General features: G+C 41.8%; 1 protein-coding gene across 1 annotated transcript; it reads right to left on the reverse strand.

The window, feature by feature from the left end:
- Positions 1 to 5,437: 5,437 nt before the first annotated feature.
- On the reverse strand, positions 5,438 to 6,370 carry LOC309550388 (olfactory receptor 2A5-like; the record flags this gene model as incomplete). Its single annotated transcript, XM_082250781.1, has 1 exon — positions 5,438 to 6,370. The coding sequence occupies one exon, from the start codon at positions 6,368 to 6,370 to the stop codon at positions 5,438 to 5,440; it is 933 nt and encodes a 310-aa protein (XP_082106907.1).
- Between the last annotated feature and the right edge of the window lie 3,952 nt (positions 6,371 to 10,322).

Below are 10,322 nucleotides of genomic sequence, written 5' to 3' on the forward strand. Positions count from 1 at the left end.
TTGTCACATGAAAAGTCACCTCCAAGGCCCAGAACCGTTGCAGCAGCACTACCCATGTAGACATTATTCAGTCAATCCCAGACTCTCAAATTATATCGAATAAGTACATTCAGAGGAGATAAGCATATTGTTCATCAGAGATGAATTGGTATACAAATATATAATCAAAAAGGTTTTGAATGATGGAAAACAGCTAAACTAGAACATACCTAGCTTTTACTAAAATCAGTAGTAAAAACAGTAGTTGCAGGTTAGCAGTCTGTCTGTAATTACCTGGGTTGGAGCTAGGCCCAGAGTTTCAAGCCAGCTGTCCCATATTTTAGAATACTTGTTAGGACAGTTTATATTAACCTCCCTGGTGGTATTCCTGAGTGTGGCTCGGAGTTCATTTTCAGTACCAAATGTGGTAACCCCGAGCCACACTCGGGATTACCCCAGAACGTTACTCAACTTCCCTGCGATCCCCCACAATCCTCACTGTCTCTCCCCGCTCTGTGCACTGCCCGATTGCTGGCACTTGCCTTTCGGATCCCTCCCTGCGAGCATTGTGACGCAGGGGAGTGGAACCGGAGGCAAATTCAAACGTGTAAATACACTAAATGACATGATACAAAGCTGTGATCCTAACGGATTACACTGTATCATTCCATTTCACCACAGGATTTCACCTGGATACTTTTCCAGTGCCCTGCCTGTGCTTTTCCAGTTCTTTGTGCCTGGAAAATTTTGAATGACCATAGCGTCCAAAAAAGCAATTTTTTTTGCGCAAAAGCGCTTTTAGACGAACTGGAAAACAGCGTCAGCGAAACTGAGTTACTTGAAGAACTGAGCGATAGCGATTCGTCCAGGCACAAAGAACTGGAAAAGCACAGGCAGGGCACTGGAAAAGTCACCAGGTGCAATCCCATGGTGAAATGGAATGATACAGTGTAATCCATTAGGATAACAACTTTGTATCATGTCATTTAGTGTATTTGCATTTTTGAAATTGCCGCCGGTTCCACCGCAGGGGAAGGTGAGTTTTAAAATGTAAAACAACAGATTTCCGTGCAAAACAATGTACCACTTTTAACACAGAAATCTGCCAGGGAGGTTAAGGTATACCAACTTTTCGCTTACCAAGAGAGTATTAACACTTTTATTCACATTCATTTTTTGTGCTTTGAGCTTACAAGCCATGATGTAGCATCAGAGGTGACCCCACCCCTAGCTCCAGGGGACCTGTGCAGCTCCCCTGTAATATTAGCGTGCTGCATTCCCCCCACAAAATCCTTGCGTACACCTCAGAACCACCTTGTTTCCCACAGCTGAGCTCTGTACTCCAGTACCCAGCATTAGTGGTTGGTTACTAGGGCCGCCTGGCATCTTGAAACCAACCATGTGGTTGGTACACCCCCAGCATTCAGTGGAGAAGAATGGAACTTTCTCCCCCAGACCTGGCAGCTGCCTGTGCCATATTTTAAAAAAAATGCTAAAACCAAGCCCATTGAGTCCCACCCACTAATCCCCACCCACTGAGTCCTGCCCACTAAGCCCCACCCACTAAATGGGAGTACAAAGATTGATTGGTGGAATGGGGTAAGTTTTGCCGCCCACCCCAGCTGTCGCTCACTGGAGTACTGGACATGGACTCTGGAGGAGAACTTGGAGAAGAGGACAGAGATGGTGATGAGAGGAGCTGCCCGGAGGACTGTGCCTGACTGTCTTGCACATGAGCCAGCAATGGAGGAGGTCAGTGACAGGCAGCTCCAGCCTCCAGTGGCCGCATATAGTCTGGGGGATCACTGATGTAAGGGTGAGTGAATGCATTAAGGTAAGAGGGGGCACTGATATAAAGGTTTCCCCCTAATACCAGTAACTATCTCATACCTTAGTGTATTCACTCTGAGGAAGGTGGTCTGTTCCTGGCATTCACCCTTACATCAGAGTCTACAGGATACCCCCTTACAGTGCATTGGGGAACTCTGCTGACCCTGCTGTAAAGGGGAATCTGTTGTAAGGGAGAAATTTGTAGACTGTGTTGTAAAGGGGAACTCTGTAGATTCTGATGTTAATGGAAGCTCTGTAAGCTCTTATGTAGGGGGGGGGGGGTTCTGGTGGCCACAGATCCCCTTACATCAGAGGTACCCTTTTCACCAGAGTCTTCAGGATTCAACCCTTACATCAGAGTTCTTAGAGTTCTCCTTTACATCTGAGTCTGCACAGTGCCCTTTTACATCAAGGTCCGCAGAGTTCTCCCTTGTACTGTAAAGGGGAACCCTCTAGATTATGATGTAAGGGGGAACTCTGTGCTTGGTTATATTACTCTGACCTTCATGTAAATGGAGAATATGTTTTTTGCCTTTTGTTATACCTTAAACACATTGCTAATCACACAACCTACATATTTTTAGCTTATATATTGATATTTGCACTGTTGTGCACTGAAAACACTAATTGTATGTACTATTTTGAAGTGTCAGTAAAAATTTGGCTCTGCCAATAAATTTCATGAGTTTTGCCAGTAAAAAATTGGTACTATCAGTAAGTTCTTGACATTCTGTCAGTAAATTTAACTTCAGGAGGTTGGCAACATTGGTGTCCAGCTCCCACTAGCCTTCTCCACAGTCTACACCCTTGGCTAGGGAGAGGCTGTGCTGTGAGCCATGTGTGCTGTTTCTTGAACGGAGTGGAGGATGGGGTGAGAGCAGCCTAGGACTCAGAAGTGTCTTTGGCACTATGCTGCTATGTACTAACAACCATGGATGGTTAGCTGTCACTCAAAGCTGAGTAAGGTAAGAAGCGGAGAGCACCGCCGATAACCAGGATGAGACCACTGCCACTAAGGTAAGGCACTGCCTGGGTCACTCAGTTTCACCTATCGGGGATTCCATGTATTCCCCCACCCTGGGTTGTCCGCTTACCCCACAACACTGACAGCTGAGAACAGACACACTTCCCCCCCCACCCCACCCACAACACCTGCCAACACTGATAGAAAAATTACCAAAAAATCCCCCAACACCTCATGAGGGGCCCCAAGGGGCTGCAGCATTGGCATAGCTATAGGGCAAATGCGACCTGGCCCTATAATCCAGGGGTGCCCTTGTGGCTCCCCTGTTGCATTTGGTTCTACACTTGGATAGGAGGGGGATGGGGTGGCATATAGAGGAACCAATGCCCTTTATCTTCGTTCTGAAGCCATTGAAAGCCAGCTTTTCCTCCCACCGGCATTCAGGGGCTGCAGGAGGAATATGGAGGGCATTGAATCCTCTATATTTCACCCCTCCTATCCAAATTACTTGTTTCCTGCTGCCCGGGGCCCCAGTTTGTGAATAAATGGGACACTCTGTACAGAACTATTGCTGTTAATTCATTCTGTGCAGCTGAGGCACAGAGATAACACATCAGAGGTCTGTTTAGACTCCTGATATCTCACCAAAGCCCCCTAATGGGGCTCCTAAAAAAAAGTTCATAAAAATAATAAAAAATGAAGTTGTAAAAAATAAAATAAATTGCAATTTAAAAAAAAAAAAAAAAAAAAAATGAAAAGCTACTGAAACCATCTACTGCCCTTCTGACCACATCCACTGCTCTACTGACTGACACCATTCACTGTCCTACTGACACCAACCTCTGCCCTACTGATACTGTCCACTGCCCTACTTTTGCACAACTTTCGCACAACTTTCGGGGCCCACAAACGTCAGGCTACAAACCTATTTGGAACGTATTTCCAATAAAAAAACAGTTTGTGACATTTTCACAGCATTTATAGCAAAGTGCATATCTACAATGCATCTTGGGCAATTGGGAATGTCTCTTCTATACCATGTAAATCATTTTTGAGGTTTATGATACATTCTATGTATGACAAAGAGCTTGGTGATTTTCTTCACTGGCAAGAGCAAAATATGTAAGTCATTAGTTAGACATCTGCCCACTCAAAATCTGATATGGGACCATCATCTTTCTGCCAACCCTCCCTACCTCTAAGTTTCAGACTTTAATATTTAAGAAGTAATGTATTGTGAATTCAGGATATAAGGCCACATTAACTTGTAGCTATTGACACAGCTACAAGTTGTAAACAGGGGAGTATCAATATATTGACATTTAATGATTTTAACCTGTGACTGCAGAGCATGCCTCAGTTGTAAGTATTGAAAAAAAATTTGCTTAGGCAAACCAAACTCATTTTGTAAATTTTTAAAGGACCCAAGACTTTAAGAACTACAGTTGCAGGACATAAAGTATAACCCCATCACTCCACTCTTCAAAGCCTTTGAGCTTTTGTAGTTCAGTGTAATTACAATTTTTAGAACACTTGGTATATGGTGTGTATCCCTCGAATTTCAGGATAGCTACACCGGAATATTTACCTTCAGCCTGATATTTCACCACATGGAACACCAAGGTAAAGTTTGCATTGTCTGCCCGATTGATCAGACCTCCCAATGTTAGGTAAATAATGCCAACACAGAGGATGAAATAAATGGACAAGTGGCATGGGACATAACATCAGCAGCATCAGGGTAGTTGCTACTGAGAGCCAATATTTTACTGCCCCCTACCACCTCCTACACCAGTGTGCTTCAATGCCTCTCATTCCCCACTTACACCAATGTGCTTAATTCTCTCTCCTTCTCTATTTACATCAATGTGCTTTTTTTCTCTCACATTCCTCACTGACACCAATGTGCTTTATTCTCTCCCATCTCTTACTGACATTGAGGTGCTTTATTCTCTCCCCTTCTTCACTGACACCAATGTGCATAATCTACCCCCCCCCCCCTCCCTCACTGACACCAATGCGCTTGATTCTTTCCCCTTCCTCACTAACACCAATGTGCATACCCTACCCCCCCCCCCCCACTGACACCAATGTGCTTAATTCTCTCCTCTTCCCCACTGACACCAATGTGCTTTATTCTCTCCCTTTCCTCGTTGACACCAATGTGTATATCCCCTTCCCCCCACTGAAACCAATGTGCTTTATTCTCCCCTTCCTCACTGACCCCAATTTGCTTTAATCTCTCCTCTTCCCTACTGACACCAATTTTCTTTATTCTCTCCCCTTCCTCACTGACACCAGTGGGCTTTATTCCGCCCCTTCCCTGCTGATGCACATCCACACACACGCTGACAAACTGTCACATTGACTTGTGTTCTCAAACAAATTGTCAAACCTCAATGGTTGGTGTTATAACTGATTACATGTATAGCACCATGGCAATTGCAGATCAAGCAAAGGCTAAGATGGCAGCTTCTTTGGCTGTACAGAATAGCAGCATTTAGTTCCTAGTTAAGCTTGTTCAAATGCTTAAAGTGCTACATTTTCATTATAGCTGGAGTTCATCTTTTAGGGCGGAGATAATTCTTCCCTTATAAATAATGTCTGGTACATGGCTAGGTCTCTGGACCAACATATATATGATTGCTTTAATAGATCTTCCTCTTAGTGAGAAACAACCCGCTTTGATAACACTTTCACAAATGTCCTTTTAACCTCTCTGTTTTTCAAACTGTAGATTAGAGGATTTACCATTGGTGACACAACAACATAAAAAATTGAGACGTATTTCTGATGATTGGATGAGTACTGAGACGAGGGTCCAAAGTACATAATCATACTGGTTCCGAAGAACAATGAGACTACGGAGATATGGGAGGTACAGGTAGAAAAGGCCTTCGCTCTTCCTGTGGAGTGAACCTTTAATAGAGAAGAAATAATACAAATGTATGATAAAATAATAAACAGAAAAGGAAGGAGAAGAGAAATAAAACTGGTAGAAAATATGACCAGTTCACTCAGGTAGATATTTCCGCAGGCCAGTTTAATCACAGCAAGAACTTCGCACACAAAGTGATTGATCTGGTTTGGATAACACAACGCTAAAGGCATCAACAGTGATGGAAGCAAATATATTACGAAGCTTGCCGTGCAAATAAAGGCCGTAAGAATAAAACAAACACTCCATCTCATAAGAACCAGATAGTGGAGAGGACGGCAGATGGCAACGTAGCGGTCATAAGCCATGAGAGCCAGGAGGAAGCACTCTGTACCTCCTAAGAGCAGGATCATATAAAGCTGCATGGCACAGCCCCCAATGGAGATGATGCCACGGTTCGACAAAAGGTCAGTCAGTAATTTTGGCACAACCGTCGAAGAATAACACAAGTCTAGGATGGATAAAATACAGAGAAAGAAGTACATGGGAATGTGTAAGTGAGGGTTTAAAACAATGATGAATATCATGAGGCCATTTCCAACAAACGTGATGATGTACATAACAAAAAATAGAGAAAACAAGGCAAAGTTCACTTTTCGATTGGTGGAAAATCCCAGCAATATGAATTCGGTGGCAATTGTCTGGTTTTCGGGGTTCATCATACAAAATGTTGTAAAAGGGTGATGGGTAATGGAATACAGATTCTGACCTAGTGATAAATCATTTTTCAGAGAAAAAAAGAAAACATTTGTAAAAGTCCTTTTGGGGTTGACTTACTAAAGGCAAATAGTCTGTTCACTTTGCCAGGGAATTTTCCAGAGAGCTTAGTGGATGCAATTAAGTTGCACTTTGCAAAGAATACTCAAAAACACGCAAGGCAAAAGAAAACAGCAGTTTTGCTTGTAAATGATTGGATGATGGAGGTCAGCAGAGCTTCACCTCCTTCAATAAGCATTGGGAAAAATGAATTTGCAAAATGCAACTTCCCCTGCAAAGTGAACAGCCTATTTGACTTTATTAAATCAAACGCTATTTTAAAGTTGAACTTCTAGGTAGAGGGGAAAAGCCTTAGAATCTATTTTGGGTTTTTATTGCTAAATATGGTACAGGGAATATGGCAAAGCCTTACATAAAAATGGATGGATGAATATTTATTCAACTAAATTGCTTTTTTTGAGTCTTGTACTCATAATCAATGATGTACTCATACCCAACGATTGTTGTACTCATAACCAATGATCACTGTACTTCTTAAACAATGGTTGTTGTACTCATAACCAGTGATCATTGTACTCATAACCAATAATGTACTCATAACCAATGACTGATGTTCTTATAACCAATGATCACTTTATTCATAACCAATGATAGACACATACACATTGATTGTCTTACTCATAACTAATGATTCTTATACTCATCATTAACCAATAATTGTTGTACACATAACCAATGATTCTTATACTCATAATCAATGATGTACATAACCAATGATCATTGTACATAACCAATGATGTACTCATAACAGATGATGTACTCATAACCAATAATTGTTGTACTGATAACCAATGATCATTATACCCATAACCAATGATTGTTGTACTCATAACCAATGATATACTTATAATCAATGATTTTTGTACTCATAACCAATGATTATTGTACTCAGAGTCATAACCAATAATTCCTATCATCATAACAAATGATGTACTGATTGACCAGATCCAGGGCTCCCCGGTCGAGAGGAACCCATGGGTTGTACTGTTTCATTGCACGAGGTCGCCAGCACGCCTATACCGGAACTCTATCACTCCTCATCTATTAACCTCCCTGGCGGTATGATTATGTCAGGAATTACATACCAAAAGAGGTACAATTCTTTTCATGGAAATTTGGCGTTATGTATTATAGGCCTACAATTCTTAGTAATTACTGACTTAAACCTGACCAAAACAAGACTCTAGTAGACATCCCAGATGTGATAAATTTGAAACACAAACACGTGAATTATAATCGAATCAATAATATTATTTTATTATTTAATATATAATATATATAATAAAATTATATTATTGATTAGATTATAATTCATGGATTATATATTATATATAGATATATGTGTGTGTGCATATATATATATATATATATATATATATATATACATATATATATATATATATATGCATATATATATATATATATATATATATATATATATATATATATAGTGGGTACGGAAAGTATTCAGACCCCCTTAAATGTTTCACTCTTTGTTATATTGCAGCCATTTGCTAAAATCATTTAAGTTCATTCTTCTTCCTCATGAATGTACACATAGCACCCAATACTGACAGAAAAACACAGAATTGTTGACATTGTTGCAGATTTATTAAAAAAGAAAAACTGAAAAATCACATGGTCCTAAGTATTCAGACCCTTTGCTCAGTATTTAGTAGAAGCCCCCTTTTGATCTAATACAGCCAGGAGTCTTTTTGGGAAAGGTGCAACAAGTCTTTCACACCTGGATTTGGGGATCCTCTGCCATTCCTCCTTGCAGATCCTCTCCAGTTCTGTCAGGTTGGATGGTAAATGTTGGTGGACAGCCATTTTTAGGTCTCTCCAGAGATGCTCAATTGGGTTTAAGTCAGGGCTCTGGCTGGGCCATTCAAGAACAGTCACGGAGTTGTTGTGAAGCCACTCCTTCGTTATTTTAGCTGTGTGCTTAGGGTCATTGTCTTGTTGGAAGGTAAACCTTCGGCCCAGTCTGAGGTCCAGAGCACTCTGGAGAAGGTTTTTGTCCAGGATATTCCTGTACTTGGCCGCATTCATCTTTCCCTCGATTGCAACCAGTCGTCCTGTCCCTGCAGCTAAAAAACACCCCCACAGCATGATGCTGCCACCACCATGCTTCACTGTTGGGACTGTATTGGACAGGTGACGAGCAGTGCCTGGTTTTCTCCACACATACCGCTTAGAATTAAGGCCAAAAAGTTCTATTTTGGTCTCATCAGACCAGAGAATCTTATTTCTCACCATCTTGGAGTCCTTCAGGTGTTTTTTAGCAAACTCCATGCAGGCTTTCATGTGTCTTACACTGAGGAGAGGCTTCCGTCAGGCCACTCTGCCATAAAGCCCTGACTGGTGGAGGGCTGCAGTGATGGTTGACTTTCTACAACTTTCTCCCATCTCCTGACTGCATCTCTGGAGCTCAGCCACAGTGATCTTTGGGTTCTTCTTTACCTCTCTCACCAAGGTTCTTCTCCCCCGATAGCTCAGTTTGGCTGGACGGCCAGCTCTAGGAAGGGTTCTGGTCGTCCCAAACGTCTTCCATTTGAGGATTATGGAGGCCACTGTGATCTTAGGAACCTTAAGTGCAGCAGAAATCTATTTGTAACCTTGGCCAGATCTGTGCCTTGCCACAATTCTGTCTCTGAGCTGTTCAGGCAGTTCCTTTGACCTCATGATTCTCATTTGCTCTGACATGCATTGTGATCTGGAAGGTCTTATATAGACAGGTGTGTGGCTTTCCTAATCAAGTCCAATCAGTATAATCAAACACAGCTGGACTCAAATGAAGGTGTAGAACCATCTCAAGGATGATCAGAAGAAATGGAAAGCACCTGAGTTAAATATATGAGTGTCACAGCAAAGGGTCTGAATACTTAGGACCATGTGATATTTCAGTTTTTCTTTTTTAATAAATCTGCAGCAATGTCAACAATTCTGTGTTTTTCTGTCAGTATGGGGTGCTATGTGTACATTCATGAGGAAGAAGAATGAACTTAAATGATTTTAGCGAATGGCTGCAATATAACAAAGAGTGAAAAATTTAAGGGGGTCTGAATACTTTCCGTACCCACTGTATATGGATATATATATATATATATATATATAATATAAAATGTGTTTTGTGCAACGTTTTTTTTTTTTTTTTTTGAATTTCGCTCCCTAGTTCCGCTCCCATGCAGCATTGCTGCTGCAGGGAACGGAACTTGGAAGTGATCAGAGCGACGGAGACCGACGGAGGAGCAGCGGGACTCTCGGCTGGCGGTCACAGCAATGAGAGATCATCGCTGGATCGCCAGGATAAGGTAAGAGAACACCGCTGCGCTCTCTGCAATCCACCCCGAGCGTGACTCGGGGTTACCGCTCCTGATATGAAAAACCAACCCCGAGTCACGCTCAGGATTACCGCTAAGGAGGTTAAACGCTGCGAAAGCACTGATCCCCAGATTCTGGAAAACCGAGACTATACCCTCGGTTTCGCAATGGCTTCAATTGGTCGACCATATCTATCATATGGAAGACATGACGTTAGAATACAGAAACCAATCTGATAGAGCACATAAGATATGGGCCTGCTGGCTAGCCTTTAAATACTCATCCACTTATGCTGAGTTGGTCGCATAATCCTCACTAGATGACTGTTACATATTCTCTGTTATTTCACTTGAAATGTCAATGGCCCCACGAGCCGGTCGCCGCCCCCCCTCCCCCTTATGTCATATTTTTTCTGTCTTTAAACAAAAATAACAAATGATGTACTTATAACCAATGATCATTGTACTCATTATCAATGATTCTTATACTCATAATAACCAATGATGTACT

This window comes from Pelophylax lessonae (genome assembly GCF_965119305.1).
Source record: "Pelophylax lessonae genome assembly, chromosome: 3".
Classification (NCBI taxonomy): domain Eukaryota; kingdom Metazoa; phylum Chordata; class Amphibia; order Anura; family Ranidae; genus Pelophylax; species Pelophylax lessonae.